At 36.7% G+C, this 21,014-nt stretch overlaps 1 protein-coding gene across 1 annotated transcript in view; it reads left to right on the forward strand.

Moving 5' to 3' along the window:
- PIAS1 (protein inhibitor of activated STAT 1) overlaps positions 1–21,014 on the forward strand; it is a 137,941-nt gene that overhangs the window by 25,424 nt on the left and 91,503 nt on the right. The window contains exon 2 of the mRNA XM_032244616.1: positions 3,983–4,427. Coding sequence (XP_032100507.1) covers positions 3,983–4,427 — 445 coding nt within the window. The remainder of the gene's footprint in view (positions 1–3,982; positions 4,428–21,014) is intronic.

The following is a 21,014-nucleotide window of genomic DNA, read 5'->3' on the forward strand; positions in this document are numbered from 1 at the left end:
AATGCTCTTGTGTTCAAATTATATACAGTTCTCAGGCATTCTAAATCCCCTAGGATTCTGAGAACTATATCGGTTGAGGACGTAGAGTCAGCAGAATGCTATGACATTGTTGAGGAAGTAATGATTTCTGATAGTAGTAGTTGTTGATGTTATCCTTCGTTGTAAATATTCATTTTGTTGTAGTGCTAACAAATGGAGATTTTTAAACACATTACGTAAATGCAGATTAAAGTACATTTCATTTCAACATCTCAGATGTATTAGTGTTTAGTTTTCCTCAGTGTTGTCAACACTTTTCATTGTGAATTGACTGCTTTATGCTTCTTTGCAGCTTTTCTGTTGAAAGATGCTTGTGTTTCCCGCCCCCTTCTTTTATTTCATTTTTTAGAATACTGCATGCTTATTACAGTCCTTAAGAGTATGCAACAGCTGTTCCAATAATAGCAATAGATACCACCTGAGTTTTCATTATATCTGATTATAAGTTGCAATGGTTAATTTGAATCTACACACATTCTTTTCATATCTTAATCACCAGTTTTTAAAAGCCAAAATGTTGAAGCTTCAAATGGAGATTGAATGTTAAATAAATTAATCTTCAGATAGATTTTTCTGTTTTCCAATTAAAAGGCACATGGTTTGATTCCTCTAAAAGTCATTATATCATAGCGTGAAAGAAAGTACCTTTGGAGTAGAACTAGTTGCATGACATTCAACAAGTTTCTTAACCTTTTTTTTGTTTGTTTGTTTAATTGAGATGGAGTCTCGCTCTGTGGCCCAGGCTGGGATGCAATGGCACGCTCTCAGCTTACCACATCCTCCACCTCCCGGATTCAAGCAATTCAGCCTCAGCCTCCCAAGTAGCTGGGATTACAGGTGTGCGCCACCAGGCCTGACTAAATTTTTTTTTTTTTTTTTTTTTTTTTTTTTGTATTTTTAAGTAGAGATCGGGTTTCACCATGTTGGTCAGGCGGGTCTCGAACCTCTGACCTCGTGATATGCCTGCCTCAGCCTCCCAAAGTGTTGCGATTACAGGCATGAGCCACTGCACCCAGCTGTTTCTTAACCTTGCTAAGTCTTATTTTCCTCCCTGAAAAATGAGGAAAGTACCTTCCTGATAATTATGACAATTGATGATGAATCCTGTAAAAAAACAGAAACGCTCAGTTACTCGGGAGGCCGAGGCAGGATCACTTGAGCCTAGGTGTTTGAGAATAGTCTGGGCAAAATAGCAAGATCCTCTTTCTTTCTTTCTTTTTGAAACGGAGTCTTGCTCTGTCGTCCAGGCTGGAATGCAGTGGCTCGATCTCGGCTCACTGCAACCTCCGCCTCCTGGGTTCAAGCAGTTCTCCTGCCTCAGCCTTCCGAGTAGCTGGGACTACAGGCGCCTGCCACCACACCCGGTTAATTTTTGTATTTTTAGTAGGGATGAGGTTTCATCATATTGCCCAGGCTGTTCTCGATCTCCTGACCTTTGTGATCTGCCTGCCTCTGCCTCCCAAAGTGCTGGGATTACAGGCGTGAGCCACTGCACCCGGCAGATCCTATCTCTTAAATAACAAAAGTAAAAAGCTTGGCTTGCTAATAGCAGCTACTGTTTGAGTACCTACTGTGTACCAAGTATTGTTACTGCTACTGCTTTTCTTTGTTTTAGAGAGAGAGAGGAATGTAACTGAGGGCTTTCAACTTTATTGTTGTGTCATGAACTTTTTTTGGACCAGTAAGAGATTTTATGAGAAATGTCAATGTGTCTTCCACAAAAATAGAAAAATATATACATCTGTGTTGCATCTAAATCTTTTTACCTATAGAATAGACAAAAGCTGTCATCAATGCAGAGTTTATAGTAATCACTAAATTTTGCTGGTTTGTTTTTGATTTAGGATAATGGAGTTGAATTGAAATAGTTCTCTTTAAAATTTGTACTTTTTTCCCCTGTAAAATGCAGTACATTTAAGCCATGCCAACTTAAATTTATTTTTAACCTCTAATCCTTGAAGTTTCATGTTATTTCTTTAAAAGCAGAAGTTTACTTATTAATAGTGCATTTTTCTTTGAAGTCCCTGTTCCTTTTTCAATAATAAAAGTCTTTAGAAGTATTTTGTATTCTTTTGGTGACTAGGGAGAAATTGATATCCTGCTGACACTATAGTTAGTAATTATTTACAATCTCTGATAACATCTAAAAAGAGAAACGTTTCTAAGATTTGGTAGAATTTGTTTTTAAGGTTTACATTATATCTTTGCATGTCTCTACAGAACATGAGTTTGAGCATTCATTTGGATAAGTTACCACTGTAGATGCTACTTCCCACTCTTTCTTCTGGTGTGCTTTCTAGTTTGTTCGTTCCTTCGTTCATTCGTTCATTCATTCATTCATTCATTCATTCTGCAGGCATTTTAAGAGTTTCCACTGTTGTCAGGCCCTAGTCTTAGATGCTGAGGGTAATACGGTTGTGTACCAAGGAGAACCCTGGTTTGGTTATAGAATCGTGTAAACAGAAAATTACAGTAAAGCAACATAAATGCTGAAATACAAATATGAAAAGTGGCCAGTAAAAATAGTGAGAGTAAAAATCATTCTACCAGGGCTAATGAGCAAAGGCTAACAAAAGCTGGACCTTGAGGACACAGTTTTCCAAGCCAGAGAAGTAGGGGAAGGATTCTTATTTCTTTGATTAGCCAGCTCTATTGCTTATAAAGCTCTTTGTATACTTTTCTCCTCAGTATTTTATTTTTTGCTTAATGGTTTTGCCGCTTACCAAGAGCTCTCAGATAATTGGCTAGGGTCATCATAGTGAGTGTTGGTGAATTAGGGAAGGCAGCATAGCTTTTGTGCATTTGGTTTGAGGTGAAGGAATCAGTTGGGGAAATAGAAAGTAAATGGTAAGCTTACATGTGTCTTTTTATCCTGATAATCTCTGTCAGTGGTGATGAAGTCTTTTAGGATTCTCCTAATAGCTGTGTGATCTTGGGTAAGTCATTTCTTCTCTTTGGATTCCATTTTTCACTGCTTTAAAATGGGAGGATTGGTACAGAAGGGCATTTCCTATTGGTAGATGGGGGAAAAAGGAGTAACAGTGACCAAATAAGTTTGTGAACCATAGGTAACAAAGTTAAATAGATTTCTTTACTGCAGCCTCATACATTATGGCATGTGGATTGGATTGCTGGACAGCTAGCTTGGCCTTGCAGGTGAAGTGAGAGTCAGTAGTATGAGCCCAGCTCTGTGTTTTTCCTAACGGTTTAGTGGAAAAAGTGTGGGTTTTAGAATCAGACATACCTGGGTGTGAATCCTGACTACTCCTTAGTAGCTTTATGGCTTTATAAGTTATCTAACCTTTCTGAACTTGACTCCTCGTGTGTAAATCAGGCAGGCTAATACCTTGGGGAGTTGTAACAATTATTACATTCCATATGAAAATATCAAATACAATATCTGATATATAATTGGTCAAAAAAGGTATAACTTAAGGCTACAAATTCCTGAGTTAGTATAGAATGTAACTCTTGATAATAGGTATTGATATTCTGCCTACATCTGGTGTTTGAGGTGGGCTGTTTGTTGTTTCATATATACTTAAAATTTTTCCCCAAAAAAACGTAATACTCTTGAGGGCACATCATTACGTTTTGCAGTCTACATAGCACTCTACATTCTCCTGGAGACTCAGTAAGCTCTTGATAAATACCTGAGAGTTCCATCAAAACAGTGAAATGAAGTGACGTGTGGTTTTCCCTGGTGTGTACTCTATCTTGTATTTCTTATAACCAAGGGTAGAAGTCAATGAATTTACGAATATTTTACATTTCTTTGGTTACTTATGTTAAATGATTAAATTTGAACTTTGAAATAATTAGGATTATAAGTGAACTGGCCTTTAAGCAAACCATAGGAAGGGGGTTACAATAAAGTGTTGTTTAATAGTGTAAATTGTATTATTGGAATACTAATGTTTTATGTTTTGTTTTTTTCTCTAAGCAAATGGTTATGAGCCTTAGAGTTTCTGAACTCCAAGTACTGTTGGGCTACGCTGGGAGAAACAAGCACGGACGCAAACACGAACTTCTCACAAAAGCCCTGCATTTGCTAAAGGCTGGCTGTAGTCCTGCTGTACAAATGAAAATTAAGGAACTCTATAGGCGGCGGTTCCCGCAGAAAATCATGACGCCTGCAGACTTGTCCATCCCCAACGTACATTCAAGTCCTATGCCAGCAACTTTATCTCCATCTACCATTCCACAGCTCACTTACGATGGTCACCCTGCATCATCACCATTACTCCCTGTTTCTCTTCTGGGACCTAAACATGAACTGGAACTCCCACATCTTACATCAGCTCTTCACCCAGTCCATCCGGATATAAAACTTCAAAAATTACCATTTTATGATTTACTGGATGAACTGATAAAACCCACCAGTCTAGGTAAGATTATTGTATGATGGTATTTAGTTACTTTTGCAGGATGAATTTTCATTTTAGACTTTTACTTTGATCCAGTTTATTATTCATAATGAAATTTTCATTTGATAATAACAGCTGGATAATAATAATAAGGATCTTTCAAATTTAGATAAAATCAAATGTATAAAAGCTATCTTTCGGAGGGAAAAAGGTAATATAGTGATGATTACTGACACAGGAAATACTAAAAAGTTTCAGGAACATAAACTTCTAAACAGTAGTATTTTAGAAAGTTGATTAATATTTTACAATATCTCTTATAATTAAAAAATTCAAATAAATCACCACAAGTCTCTGATTAGTTCGTAATTTTCAGGGGTTGATGACCTCTAAAACAAATGACTGACTAATTTTGATTATTTAAATGAGGAAATGGTTTTAATTATCATAAAAGGAGACTTGAGCTTTGATGTGTCATAGTTAAATTTTGGCTGATTTTTTCAAGTGGGAAAGTGCATGCTTTACAAGCACATGTACACTTGATCACGTTACATAATATAAATGCTTGAAATTTCATTTACTGTGTTGTTCTATCATTTGATTAGTAGTCTAGCATATAGAATTCAATATATTAATCAACTTGAAATTTTAATTGCTATAATGCTACCTTATTTGTTTAATGTAGAATAAAACTGAACTATTGTGACCTCTGATGCCTTTGGTGTGACATATTTAAAATATCAGACTTCTAAATGCTGGTTTGTTGGCATACTATGGCTGGCAAGCTATATCCAGTCTGTGCCCTGTTTTTGTGTGATTCTGAGCTAAGAAATCTGAAAAATCTTCCTAAAGAGTTGTTTAAAAAAAACAACAAAAAAGAAAGAATCAAAAAGAATATGTAACAGATCATGTACAGCCTGCAGAAGCTCACCCGTATAGTAAAAGCTTGTAAAACCCTATTCCAAATCATTGAACATTTCAGTTGGGGATTGGCAAGTGTTGAGAACATTTTTTTGTGAATTTTTGAGAACATTTTGAAAATGTTTACTGAAATTCTATCTTTGAACTATGAAGTGTTTGTTTTTAATTATATTTAGTGGAGTCTACCTGAATACATGAAAATCATAGGAGTCATTTTCAAACAACATGAGTTTTGTGTATTATTTTATTTTTTAAGTGACCATAATAAGAAAACACTTTTTGAGAATCTACTGTATGCTTATAAAACTGACACATGCTTATTGTAAAAAATCGAATTCCCAAAGTTCCTTCCTTGTCAGCTGATTAGTGTGTATGCATATATAGTACAAGCAAATTGTTTCTTGTTTTTTCACAGAAGGAATCATGTACGTAGTATTGTGTAACTTGCCTTTTTCCCTCTTAATAATATAAGCATCTTTTCTTCTCTGTCTGATTTATATATCTCTCCCATTTTAAATTAAAGGCCATATCTGTATATATGGTCTGTATGTGTACATATGTGTTATGTATTGATCAGTTGATGAAAATGTTGTGACCAGGGGCTTGCAGGAACCTAACCCTATATTTCCCCTAGTAGCAGTGATTCTGTATTCACTAATTCAGTGTTTATGGTGACTTTATAGAACATAACTGTCACAAATAACAGTAATTCACTATATTTAAAGTATAATTTGATTTGAATGCCAGTTTTCATGAATAAACTTGCTGTTTATGGTATGTATTCACAGAAAGGCACCAAATGAATAGGTGGTGTAGAATTGCTTAGTGATATGTAAATAGATTGTCAGTGTCTCATTGTTATCATAGAATTAAAATCAAACAATTTTGATTATACATAAAAAGATTTCACCAAAAAGTAATTTGTGGAAGTTTATTGGCTCAATAAATATTTGTTGCAGAGGAATACTCTGTGAATGTGAAAAATATTTATTGAAAACAAGTTTATGTAATCAGTCTTCAGGGTTTAGGGTGAGCATATTTTAAGGCTCTGTTTTTTTTTTTATCCCCCCCCTGCCCTGAGACGGAGTTTCGCTCTTGTTACCCAGGCTGGAGTGCAATGGCGCAATCTCGGCTCACCGCAACCTCCGCCTCCTGGGTTCAGGCAATTCTCCTGCCTCAGCCTCCTGAGTAGCTGGGATTACAGGCACGTGCCACCATGCCCAGCTGATTTTTTGTATTTTTAGTAGAGACGGGGTTTCACCATGTTGACCAGGATGGTCTCGATCTCTTGACCTTGTGATCCACCCGCCTCGGCCTCCCAAAGTGCTGGGATTACAGGCTTGAGCCACCGCGCCCGGCCTAAGGCTCTGTTTTTATAGATTCGTTAACATTATTAAGACTTTTTCTGTACTTCATTAAATGAAGTGCTTATATTTGTCACAGAACTTAGTTTCATAAATGATTGTTTTTGCCAGTAGTTCATTTGTTTTAAATCTAAGAAAACCATGTTTCTGAAAATTAAATAGCTTCCAGCATTTATTTTCTCTCTCTCTCTCTCTCTTTCTTTCTTTCTTTCCTTTCTTTCTTTCTTTCCTTTCTTCTTTCGTCTTTTTTTTTTGAGACAGAGTCTAGCTCTGTCAACCAGGCTGGAGTGCAATCTGGGCTCACTGCAACCTCTGCCTTCCGGTTTCAAGTGATCCTTCCGCCTCAGCCTCCCAAGTAGCTGGGACAACAGGCGCTTGCCACCACGCCCGGCTTATTTTTGTATTTTTAGTAGAGACGAGGGTTTTTCACCATGTTGGCCAGGATGGTCTCGATCTCTTGACCTTGTGATCTGTCCACCTCGGCCTCCCAAAGTGCTGGGATTACAGGCATGAGCCACCGCACCCGGCCATTCTCTTTATTTCTAAACAACCTACATTTAAAATCAAGGTTTTAAGAACATAGTTTTGAACACTAGCTGACTAGTTGATCACAGCTGTCATTGAGTCTAGAATGGGACAGGTATGTTTACTTTTTAATTTTTTTCGCTTCCATTGTGGCTTAAGGCCACATTGGAAGGGTAGAAATCGATTTAAACAGATTTTAAGATGTTCAGATGTAAACTGAATGTTTTTATGCATGGTTTGTATTTCTAACAAAAATGGAAACAGTAGTTCTGATAATTCCCATTTTATTAGATAATTCTCGTTCATTCTTACAATCCTTTTGTTATTTCTTTAAAACAAAATAATTCGAAGGTCTTTATTTTGGAGCCATAATTATTCTTTTCATTGTCCATAATTAACTAAGAATTGAGAGGTGAAGTAAAAGGTGGTTGTAAAGTAAGATGTTTAATTTATTGTATACTTTGCCTGTCATTATCTCAATTCTGTTTTTTTCTGTGAGTCTCATTTGAGATGCTTTTTTTCTTTAACCTTTTACATTTATCTTTCTAGGCCTTTCTCACATCTGTCTATTTCTTCCTCCAGCCAGAATCAATTTCACTTTCCCCGCATGCTCATAACATTTTTTGAGACAGAGCCTCACTCTGTATTTGAGGCTGGAGTGCAGCAGCACAATCTGGGCTCACCACAACCTCTCTCCCACTCAGTTCAAACAGTTCTCATGCCTCAACCTCCCAAGTGGCTGGGACTACAGGCACGTGCCAACATGCCCGACTAATTTTGTATTTTTAGTAGAGATGGGGTTTCACCATGTTGGCCAGGCTGGTCTCAAACTCCTGACCTCAGGTGATCTGCCCACCTTAGCCTCCCAAAGTGCTGGGATTACAGGCATGAGTCACTGCGCCCGGCCTCGTAACATTTATTTGTTAAATTTTATTTTATTTTATTCTTTTTATTTATTTTATTATTTGAGACAGGGTCTTGCTCTGTTGCCCAGGCTGGAGCACAGTGGCATACTCTCAGCTCATTGCAGTCTCTGTATTTCAGGCTGAAGCAATTCTCCCACCTTAGCTTCCTCAGTAGCTGAGACTACAGACACATGCCGCCATGCCTGGCTAATTTTTGTATTTTTAGTAGAGACAGGGTCTCGCCATGTCACCCATGCTGGTCTCGAACTCCTGGACTCAAGTAATCTTCCCACCTTGACCTCCCACAGTGCTAGGGTTACAGGTGTCAGCCACCACACTCAGATTTTATTTAATCATCATCATCATTATTATTATTATTTGAGATAGGGTCTCCGTCTGTCACCCAGGCCGGAGTGCAGTGGTGAGATCTTGGTTCACTGTGGCCTTGACCTCCCAGGTTCATGCAATTTTCCCCCCCGCAGCCTCCCAAGTAGCTGGGACCACCAACATGCACCACCACACCTGGCTAATTTTTGTTTTTATTTTTTGTAGAGATGAGATCTCATTATGTTGCCCAGGCTGTCATAACATTTAACTTACCTCTTAAGTGTTTTTGTTTTGTTCTTTAAAGTTAAGTGTTCTGCTGCATTTATATGTAAGTCCCCATAATAGCTAGATATGGACCTGTTACATGGTAGCTGTTCAGTACACATTTATTAGCTCTCCAACTCGTTTTAATGAGATAGATAGACTCTTTTATTTCACTTTAATTCAGTGTATTTTAACCATTTTACCTTGCAGACACAACTGAGCCATACCACACTCTCATTACAAACAGTGGCTGTGATAGGGTTGGGACATAGAGTAGGGAAAAAAGGTGTCCTTCTTCTTATTGCCCTATTCTATCATCTCTTGAGTTTATTTGATGTCTTTGAAATTTAATATACTCTATTAAAACAAATTTCCCCAGTTACAAAAATGTCATGTTTAATGTAGAATCCATAGAAATTACGTGCTTAGTTTACAGATAAACTTTTTTTTTTTTGAGATGGAGTCTTGCTCTGTCGCCAGGCTGGAGTGCAGTGGCTCGATCTTGGCTCACTTCCCCGTTCATGCGATTCTCCTGCCTCAGCCTTCCAAGTAGCTGGGACTATAGACATGTGCCACCACACCGAGCTAATTTTTGTATTTTTATTAGAAACGGGTTTTCACCACGTTGGCCAGGATGGTCTTGATCTCTTGACCTTGTGATCCACCCGCCTTGGCCTCCGAAAGTGCTGGGATTATAGGCGTGAGCCACTACAATGGCCCAGATAAACTTTTAAAATACTTCTGTGGTGTTCGTTCTTTTTGTTAGTCATGTGTGTGTGTATTTTTTGTAAAGACGGAGTTTTGCCATGTTGGCCAGGCTTGAACTCCTGAGCTCCAAGCGGTCCTCCCACCCTAGCCTCCCAAAGTGCTGAATTACAGGTGTGTGTCAGGGTTTCATTCTGGTATCATTTTGAAGGAGAGGAGAACCTCGAATACTAGCTGACTTAGCTCGGCAACCGCGTATATTATTGATCCATAAAATAATGGATCACAAAACAATTTTAATCTTAATAGTATGTTGAGCACATGTGTTAAGGGCTACTTTGTTTGAAATGCCTTATTGTATAGTGTGCCAGTATTGGTGTTGATAGCTATGAAATGTACATAATTATGAAAATAAAAAGGAAAAATAATTTTGGATTAGAATATCTTGCCACGTCCATTCAGGGACAAGATAATTATATGCTATTTCCTCTCAGTACTTTAACATTGTTTTGTCTAGAATAATACCTATATTATTCAAAATAGTTTATGATATTGTTTATAGTTAATGTTTAAATTGGCTTTGTTAGAATTTAATGGCAAAAACACAAAATACTTTCATGGTGACTAAAATAATAGTTCCTTTAGATACAGTATTTGATTTGATTCAGACTTAGGTATGAACAAATCCATTAATAGATTTATATTTGTTACTAGTTATTTATATCTTCCTTGATTCAGGTAGATTTTCAGATAGAAAATAGATTTTTAACCTAGTGCTTTTAAATATTTTTAGTATTTTTAATTATTTCAAAGGCCAACATGTAGAGAACAGACAGCTTTGTGTTTGTTTGGAATACAGATACTCTCTGGTTATGTCCCAATAAATTCATCATAAATTGAAAATGTCATAAGTCAGAAATGCACTTAATACACCCAGCCTACCAAACATGATACCTTAACCTACCTTAAACACTTATGTTAGTCTACATAATAATGTCTAACACAGCCCTATTTTATAATAAAGTGTTGAATAGCTCATGTAATTTATTGAATATCATACTGAAGTGAAAAACAGAATGGTTTTGTTACCCACAGAATGGTTGTGTAGGTACTCGAAGTAATTTCTACTGAACCCATATTGTTTTCCTACCATTGGAAAGTCAGAAAATTGTTAAGCCATCTGTAGTCATACAAAAGCGTGGTGACTCAACTTGTTTGCTTTATATCAGATTTAAGTCAAATTTTACCTTCTTTTTTTTGTTTTTTTGAGACGGAGTTTCGCTCTTGTTGCCCAGGCTGGAGTGCAATGGCGCGATCTCGGCTCACCGCAACCTCCGCCTCCTGGGTTCAGGCAATTCTCCTGCCTCAGCCTCCTGAGTAGCTGGGATTACAGGCACGCGCCACCATGCCCAGCTGATTTTTTGTATTTTTAGTAGAGACGGGGTTTCACTATGTTGACCAGGATGGTCTCGATCTCTTGACCTTGTGATCCACCCGCCTTGGCCTCCCAAAGTTCTGGGATTACAGGCGTGAGCCACCGCGCCCGGCCAAATTTTACCTTCTTAGGGGATATCTTTTCAAGTTTTTAAAGATCTTAGGCAATATATCTGAATAAGTTCACATCATATGTCTTATCGATTAGAGCATTATCATTGATTGGTATGAGGCATATTATTATTGACTATAAGTGTAAGGGTTTTTTTTTTAAACTTCTTTTTCCCCCAAGACGGTCTCGCTCTGTTGCCCAGGCCAGAGTGCAGTGGCACAATCTTGGCTCACTGCAACCTCTGCTTCCCGGCTCAAGCGATCCTCCCCGCCTCGTCTCCCTAGTAGCTAGGACGATAGGCGTGAGCCACTACCCTCGGCTCATTTTTGTGTTTTTTGTAAAGACGGAGTTTTGCCATGTTGGCCAGGCTTGTCTTGAACTCCTGAGCTCAGAGCAGGCCTCCTGCCTCAGCCTCCCAGAGTGCTAGGATTATAGATGTGAGCGCCCACAACCAGCTGACTATGAGTGTTCTTTCAAATGTTCTAATTCGGTGCTCTTCTACTTGATTACTGAAGGTTACAGTATCTTCCTGCTGTGGTCTGAATGTGTCCCTTGCAAATTAGTATGTTGAAACCTAATTCCCAGAGCAATAGTATTAAGAGTTGGGGCCTTTGGCAGGTGATTGATTAGGTTATGAGGGCACAGCCCTCATGAATGAGGTTAGTGCCTCTCATAAAAGAGGCTTCAAGGAGCTTCTTTGTCCCCTTCCACCCTGTGAGGACATAGCTAGAAGGTGCTGTCTATGAGAAACAGGCCTCACCAGACAAAATCTGCAGATGCCTTGATCTTGGACTTCCTGGCTTCCAGAACTGTGAGAAATAAATTTCCATTGTTTATACATTATCCAGTCTGAGGCATTTTGTTATAGCTGCCTAAATGGATTAAGATAACTCCTTTTAGCCAATCCAGTTGGAAGCAATGGTCAATTGATAAAGAATGATATGTAACATGAACATCTTATTTTAATGTATATTTGTTTGCCAGTCTTTTGATGTAGGTCAAGGCCTTTTCTTTAAGACTGATGACTTCCAGTTTTAGATTATTTTAGCAAGATAATTTAACAGCCTTTATGAAGATATTTGAGTATAGAATCTGTTGCAAATGGGGAAAAATCTTTTCTAGTTGTCTTCATGGCATATTTTAAATAACAACTTGCCTTTATCAGGTCTTTGCAGAGCATTTAACTTAATTTTCATGAAAACAACAACTTTGTTTTTACACTTACATTTTAGCAGTTTTTGTAATATTTAATTAAGTTTTGTAATTACAAGTACAGCTAACATAAAGAAGTTTGAGAATAAAGCTCTGGTTCTTGGTAAGCACACCACGTGGTGTGAGCAGAATTGTGCAGAAGCACTGTAGAGTTGTCTGCTGGTCTCAAGCAGTTAGCTTGGTTAGGGCATCAGTCTGCATACAGGGAATGGAGAGTGTCAGTTAATCATAATGCAGTTAAGAGGGCTTCTACTGAATTTCTTTTGCACCATTTTTTTTTTTTTTTTTTTTTTTTGAGGCGGAGTTTCTGTCGCCCGGGCTGGAGTACAATGGCACGCTCTTGGCTCATTGCAACCTCCGCCTACCGGGTTCATGTGATTCTCCTGCCTCAGCCTCACAAGTAGCTGGGATTACAGGCATCCGCCATCACACCTGGCTAATTTTTTTGTATTTTTAGTTGAGACAGGGTTTCACTATTTTGGCCAGACAAGTCTTGAACTCCTGACCTTGTGATCCACCCACCTTGGCCTCCCAAAGTACTAGGATAACAGGCGTGAGCCACTGCGCCCTGCCTCTTTTGCACCATTCTTATTAAACTCCCCAAAGGCAGTGAAATTTAGAATTTCTTTTGTTTTCTTGCCTGATAATAATTTAAGTGGTTTATTTTGTGGGGGAACAACATGGATCATAATTGTGGTTGAGTTTTAAATCTTTTAGCTTCCTTTTACCCCCATTGAGAGGGTTATAATGGGGGGAAGGAATGGGAAAATTAGAGAAGCAAATTACGTTTTTTATCATACAGTTTTATGTTTATAGTTTCTTTCAGAACTCATTTCAGTTTCTTTTCTCAACAAGGACAGTGACAGTAAATAAGGAGTATAAAAAAAAATAATTTCACAGGCATTTTTCCTTAAGTCTCCATTTTTTCACCAAAAGTTATTTAAAATTTTGAAATTATCTGTGAAAATCACTGCCTTTTCTTGGTCCTCCTAAATTCTGAAAGTGTCCTAATATTGTTTAGAAAGTATTTGGATACTACAGACTGAAGAATCTGAAACATTGAGAAACATTTAAATTGACCACATGGTTATTCTTCAATTTATGATTAAACAAATCATGTATTATCTTTCTCATTGTTAAGCCTTAGAAGGCGACTTCCATTTAAATTTTGATGTTTATGAAAAAGTCTTTTCCATTAAACACCAAGAATGTCTGTTTTCTGGGATATATATATTTGAATTTTCCTGTGCTCTGTTAAAGGTATAGTTGTTCTTATTTGATGTGGAACAGTATACCAGTACTTCCTAGAGAAGACCAGCAACCTAGATGTGCTGGGTGTATAGTCTTATTATTTAAGAAAACTAGATTGACTCCTTTTACTGTTTAAAGTAGAATATTTTTCTGTAGATATTTACAATTCTCTTAGGCTTGAGAAGATACAGGAATAATTTATAGAAAATATTTGAAATTTAAAAATATATATGTTTATATAAACTTGGATTTTGCTTTAGGAAAAAAGGCAACAGATGCTTCAACACTCCTAAACAGTTAAAATGATCCATCATGTTTTGTGCAGTGTGGGTAAGGTTTCTGCTACATCTTAATAACATTGGTTACCAGTGTTTTCTGCCAAGGGCTCCTCTGACATTGGATTATATTTCACAGTTTCCTTCTCTTCTCATTTTTTATAATTGAGTTTTCCTTTTTCCACTTGCCTAATAGCCAGTGCCTGGAGATCAGGTGATACAAATTCAAGGACGCAGGCTCTGATAAGTATTAGAAAGAGCATTCAAAGGTTTTATGATTCATTCTAGTCTGCTTTTAGATAATTCAGCACAAGCTGTGCTCCTCTATACTTGAATTTTGGGAAATCAAGATCACTAATTTTTCTGTAGGTGGATTTCTTTGGAAACTTTTCTTCCTAATTTGGCAGCACTGGTTTCTGACCTTCAAAATGAAATCTGACACTCACCTTCTAAATCTTACATTCCTTTGCAGATAATATTCTATCTTTTTATCTGGTGATTTTAATGTAATGGTCATGTTTGTATAGTTGTCCAGAATTCCCCAAGGCATCCAGTGTGTTTTTGATAAATGGATGTCTGTACACTTGAGTATGATCGTGGGAGCTAAGAACGATTAGCTTTTTTGGATTGGAAAGGAATCTTGACTATTAGAATCAGTAAAGAACCACTCTATATAATTATAAATATGAAGTAAAATTTTTTTTCCCCATTTATTTATTTTATTGCATTTTAGGTTTTGGGGTACATGTGAAGAACATGCAAAATTGTTGCATAGGAACACACGTGGCTGTGTGATTTGCTGCCTTCTTCCCCATCACCTACATCTGGCATTTCTCCCCTTGCTATCTCTCCCCAGCTTCCCACCCCCCGTAAAAATTTTTTTTAATTGAGAGATTAAGGAGCCAGACACTTAGGGTCAGAAGTAAGTACAATTTACCAAGAAATCCAACATTTAAGATCTTACTGGGATGGAATTTAAAGATCAGACATCTAGCATAATACTGTATAGTGTTTGAAATGCAGCATTTCAGAATTTAACAGCAAATTCTGCAGTGCTTTGCTCAGCCTGCGGAGCACAAATTCAGTTGCCATGGGTTGCAGGGCAGCCAGCTGGAGGACTTTGTTGTGGTAATCATGGGGCAGGTAAGATAATACAACAAAAAGGAGAATCTAATTTTGGCAATCATTTCTTTCTTTTTTAAAAAAACTTTTTATTGATGCATAGCTGGGTGTTTGAAAAATAATTTTAAGCCATTCTTTACTTTATTCCTGACAGTGCTTGCAGAAGACCCCAGTAGTTCTGGGCAGAGATTAGTTATCCTGATTCTTTGGCACTATTCTTGGCTAAATTTATTAAAACTGAAATGTAAATAAGCTATAGAAGTGCCAAAGATGGAGATATTACAGTACAAAATAAGCTGGAGGTTGAATGTAGTATTAGAATTAAAATTACTTTAAGATAGATAAAAATAAAAAACCTGAATTGTTTGAAAAAACAAATAAATTTAGTTTATTATCTCTGTATGTCCTTTCAAGATAATCTGCAGTTCCTAGAATTTTATTTCACTGTTTATTTTGAAACTATATTTTTGAATACAATTTTTACTTTTGCTCTTAAATTCTAATTTTTAAATTAATATTTTATTTCATAAGATACAGATTAAAAGGGAAAATTACTTATCCATCATATAAATACTCTTAGCTTTTTGTGCTTCTTATTCTCTCCCCAATATAAAATTTAAGTGTACAGTTAGCAAATTGTGTTTACAATTTAAGAAATCACAAAGGAAATGATGGGTAAAGTTGATTTTTATATTAAAAATTTAAATCTGTGTGTACCAGCTTTTTAAAAACTGTCCAAATGTGAAGGTAAATATTAAATAAAAAGTTTTAATCTAACATAAAACTAATGGAAAGAGCTCACATATCAATATGGAGGACGGTATAAAGACTGTTAAGTAAAACTTACAAACAGGTAAATTACTAATGGGGAGATGCAACTAGGAAACTTGGAAAGACATACAGTTTTACTAGTTATCAAAGGAAATTCAAAATAAGTCAATAATGAAATTTCAAGTCTTATAGTATTTGCTTTTTAAATTTTTCCATCCAGTATTAATGAGATTTGTTAAAATGTATATTTATTATTGGTAGCAATATAAATTGTAACATAGTTCTTTATGCAATTTGGCAACATGTAGCAAGAGCTTAAAAATAGTTTCTGATCTATTAACTCCACCTTTGAGAATCAACCCAACCCCAAGAATATTCATTGCAACATTATTTCTAGTATAAAAATGAGACCCTAAATATTCAGTAATAGAATAATGCTTAATTAATCTGTGATTTATCTACTATGTGGAATATTTTGGGGCAGAATTAAAAATAATTACCATGAATGGTTTTTATTTTTATTTTTATTTTTTAAAAAGACATAGTCTCACTCTGTTTCCAGGGTAAAGTGTAGTGGCATGATCTTGGCTCACTGCAGTCTCCACCTCCTGGGTTCAAGCCATTCTCCTGCCTCAGCCTCCTGAGTAGCTAGGATTACAGACACGCCACCACACCCAGCTAATTTTTGTATTTTTGGTAGAGACAGGGTTTAACCATGTTGGTCAGGATGGTCTTGATCTCCCGACATCATGATCTACCAGCCTCGACCTCCCAAAGTGCTGGGATTACAGGAGTAAGCCACCATGCCTGACCACCACGAAGTCTTTAATATATAACTTAAGGGAAGAAAATGGGTTACACAACTGAAAATTATTAGACACCTATTGTGCTAGGGATTAAGTGAGGAGGCTTATGTAGATTATCTCACCTAGGCCTCAAAGCAACTTTGGAAGCTTATACCTAGAGCCTACTAAATTTTGTGAAAGAGATATCTGAGACCTGAAGAAGGTAATTTACAAAACTTACGCAAAGGAGTCAGGATTTGAATGTAAGTTTGTTTGACTCCAAAGCCAGTGCTCATCCTATTATATAACGTAAGGTATTAAAAGTAAATGAAAAGATTTTAAAATTTATTCTTTAAAATTGTTTTGTAATTTTATAACGTCTTTTGCTTTCGTTTTTATTTAGAAAAATATTCTTGAATTGACTGGGCATGGTGGCTCACACCTATAATCCCAGCACTTTGGGAGGCCCAGGCAGGCAAATCACTTGAGGTCAGGAGCCGGAGACCAGTCTGGCTGACATGCTGAAACCCCGTCTCTACTAAAAATACAAAAATTAGCCAGGCATGTTGGGCGCTGCCTTTATTCCCAGCTACTTGGGAGGTGGAGGCAAGAGAATCATTTGAACTTGGGAGGCAGAGGTTGCAGTGTGCCAAGATTGTACCATGGCACTCCAGCCTGGGTGACAGAGCAAGACTTTGTCTCAAAAGAAATAAATAAATTAAATTAAATTAAAATCCCTGAATATTGTCAGTAGAAGTCATTGGAGAAAAATGGGATCAGTTTGAATTACTGAATGTCTTTTGTAATGCATACATACACTGAGAGAGGGTTTGTGGGTTTAATTTTATGTGATCATTGTTACCAGTGTGTACTGTAAATGAAATGGTGTTTAAACAGATCAGTTTGGACCTTATGAAATGGACAGTATATATGAGGAATTGTGATTTATCACTTTTAGGTCTTAGTCTCTAGATTACAGAACACTATAACTCAATACATAAATTTTTTTTAAAACTTGATTTTTTTTTCAGTCCAGTTTAATTTCAGAGTTTTACTAAGATTCATTTTGTTGAAATGACATGTATATTGCAGTTACTTTCAAAATCTTTTTGATAATTTTCTAATGTTTTGTGGTAGGAAAACTTTCTTTACCTTAAAGAAAGGAAACTGTTTTCTAAGATGTAGAGAGACCTTAAAGATAAGATGAATCATAGAAAACTCCTTAAAAACAGTAGGGAAAAATGATAAAAATTTAAATTTTTTTTCTAAAATTACTTGAATAATAGAGAAATACAAAATGAAGTTATAGATATTGATTTTATTGGTTATTTTCTTCACTCCCTGGTTATCTTTAAAAATTTTTATCCTTTTTATATGAATCAAGCCACTGTAAAACATTCCAAAAGAATAAAGATTTTGTTAAAAGCATGGTTCCATTCTTCTCATAGTCATGGAAGTAGAATTTTTGCCATCCCTTCTCCAGATTTGTGACGTTAAAAATAAACATAAAAATGTTTCTTTTTGATTTTAAAAAACCATTTTTTCAACCAGTGTTTATTGAGAGCTTTCTTGTACCAAGCATCATTTCAGTTGTTGGAAAAGAATAAAACATGGTTGTTTCTTAAAAAAAGAAAAGGATTCTTTAAGGAGCTCATGATCTAGTAGAGGAATCAAACATAACATTAGCTCCTCTTAGAAAACACAGGACATAATAAACTAAAAAATAGACTAAATTTTTTAGTTTATTATTTTATAGATAAAAATTGAAGGGATGGGCTGGGCGTGGTGGCTCACGCTTGTAATCCCAGCACTTTGGGAAGCCGAGGCAGGTGGATCACCTGAGGTCAGGAGTTCAAGACCAGCCTGACCAGTATGGTGAAACCCCGTCTCTAAAAAAAAAAAAAAAGTTGAAGGGATTTTATCTACTAGGGAACAGGGAACAGGAATTTAACATTTTTGTCTTGGGTAGTAGTTGAATCAGAATTACATGAGGTGCTTATTAAAAATAGAGGTTTCCCTTTGCTCCACATCTCTCTCTCCTCCTTCTTCTTCCTCTCCTTCTCCCTCTTCCCCGCCTCCGCCATTCCACCTCCCCTCTCCTCTTCCCTTCCTCTCTCCCTTCCTTTCCTCTTTCTCCTTTTCTTTTTTGAGACAGTCCCCCGCTCCCCCATCTCGTGCCTGTGCGTAGGATCACAGCCCACTACAGCCGTGAGCTCCTGGGCACAAGCAGTCCACTCATCTCATCCTCCTGAGTAGCTGGCACTACAGGCATGGGCCACCATGCCTTGCTAATTATATATACATATATATTTTGTAGAGAGTGGGTCTCACTATGTTGCCCTGCCTAGTCTTGGACTCATGGGCTGAAGTGATCTTCATGTGTCAGCCTCCCAAAGTGGGGAGATTATAGGCGTGAGCCACCGCGTCCAGTCATACACCAGATCTTCTGAATTACGTTTAATGTCATAGTATGTTATATACACATTCCCATATAGAGCACATTTCTTTGAACTCCTACAGAATGTATCATAGTATGATAAATTTGTTTTCTCCTTTCCATGAAGATATGGATTGTTTCCCTTTTTTTGCTATTTTACTAGTGAATATCCTTATTATATATGATAATATATATTTTTCTGCTCATATGAGTATTTCTTTAAGTCCAAACTGGTTGTGCTACATCACAAGGTATGCATACTTCTAATTACTATCAAATTGCACCCCCCCACACACCTTTTTTTGTAGAAAAATGTTTACACTTCTACCAGCATTTATGAGAATGCCTATTACCCGCAATTTTATCAATAATTTAAAAAACGTTTTATAAGCTGATAAAATGAAAACATTTTAATTTGCATATATTTGCCTACTGCTGAAGTTTAACATTTTAATGATTGTTGACCATTTATACTTGGTGAATTGTTTTACTCATTTTCCTATTCTATATTTTTTTCATATTTATACTTTGTCTATAACAAGAGAGCCTTCCCTCTTTTGTATGTTGTAAATACTTTGTCTTCATCACTTATATAATTTGTAGAGTCTTTCATTACACAGAAGTTAGAAACAAATTGTCAAATCTATTATTTTATGTTGTTTGGGTAAAGCAGCTTCATTGAGATACAATTCAGATGCTTTAATGTTCACCTCGTTAAAGTGTACAATTTGATGATTTTTAGTATATTCAGAGGTGTGCACTCATCAATACTCATTCCAAAATTTTCATCACTCTAAAATGAAACCCTATGCTGATCAACAGTCACTATCATTACCCCTTCCTCCCAGCCGCTGAAACTAGTTAGTCTTTCTGTCTTTGGATTTGCTTATTCTCCACATGTCTTACATGACCTTTTGCCACTAGCTTCTTTGACTTAGCATGTTTGCAAGGTTCTCTCATGTTGAAGCATGCACTGGTACTTCATTCATTTGCTAGGTAACTTTTAATGGGATATATCTAATTTTCTTTTTAAAATTTTTGATTATGGTAAAAATAGTTACCATCTTAACCATTTTTAAAGGGTATAGTTCAGTAGTGTTAAGTAAATTCACATGGTTTTGCAACAGGTGTCTAGAACTTTTTTATCTTGCAAAACTGAAACTCTGAACTCATCAAACACCTCCCCATTTTCCCTTCCCTCCATCCTCTAGTAACCACCATTCTGCTTTCTCTTTGTATGAATTTATCTATTTTAAATACCTCATATAAGTGGCACTTTGGGGTGTGTATGTGTGTGTGTGTGTGTGTGTGTGTGTGTGTGTGAGAGAGAGAGAGAGAGAGAGAGAGAGACAGAGGGAGTCAGTCAGAGAAGCTTATTTCATTTAGCATGATGCTCTCAAGTTTCAGCCATGTTGTAGCATGTGACAGGCTTTCCTTCCTTAAGGCTGATAAGTATTCTGTTACATGTATATTCCACATTTTGTTTATCCATTTATCTGTAGATAAACATTTGGGTTGCTTCCACCGTGTGGTTATTGTGAATAACGCTGCTATGAACATGAGTGTGCAAATAGCTTTTCAACACCCTGCTTTTAATACTTGTGGATATTTACCCAGAAGGAAGATTGCTGGATCATGTGGTAGTTATATTTTTAATTTTTTGAGGAACTGCCAATCCTGTTTTCCATAATAGCTGCACCATTTTAAATTTCCAGTTTGTCTACATCCTCACCAACGTTTGTTATTTTCTCTTTTTTTGATAGTAGCCATTCTGATGGGTGTGAGGTGATATGGTTTTGGTTTGCATTTCTGTATAATCAGTGATGTTGAGCATCTTTTTGTATGTTTCCTGGCCATTTGTATGTCTTTTTTGGAAGAAATACCTATTAAAGTTCTTTGCCCAGTATTTATTCATTCATTCATTCATTATTTGTAGTTTTTGAGACAGGGTCTCTCTATCACTCAGGCTGGAGTGCAGTGGCACAATATTGGGTCACTGCAACCTCAACTTCCTGGGTTCAAGCGAAGCCCTCACCGCAACCTCCCACGTAACTAGGACCACAGGTATGTGCCACCACACCCAGATAATTTTATTTTTTGTAAAGATGGGCTCTCCCTTTGTTGCCTGGGCTGGCTTTGAACTCCAGGGGTCAAGTGATCCTCTTGCCTCAGCCTCCCAAAGTGTCAAGTGATCCTCT

Source organism: Sapajus apella, unplaced genomic scaffold, assembly GCF_009761245.1.
Source record: "Sapajus apella isolate SASKATOON/1434 unplaced genomic scaffold, GSC_monkey_1.0 scaffold55, whole genome shotgun sequence".
Classification (NCBI taxonomy): Eukaryota; Metazoa; Chordata; class Mammalia; order Primates; family Cebidae; genus Sapajus; species Sapajus apella.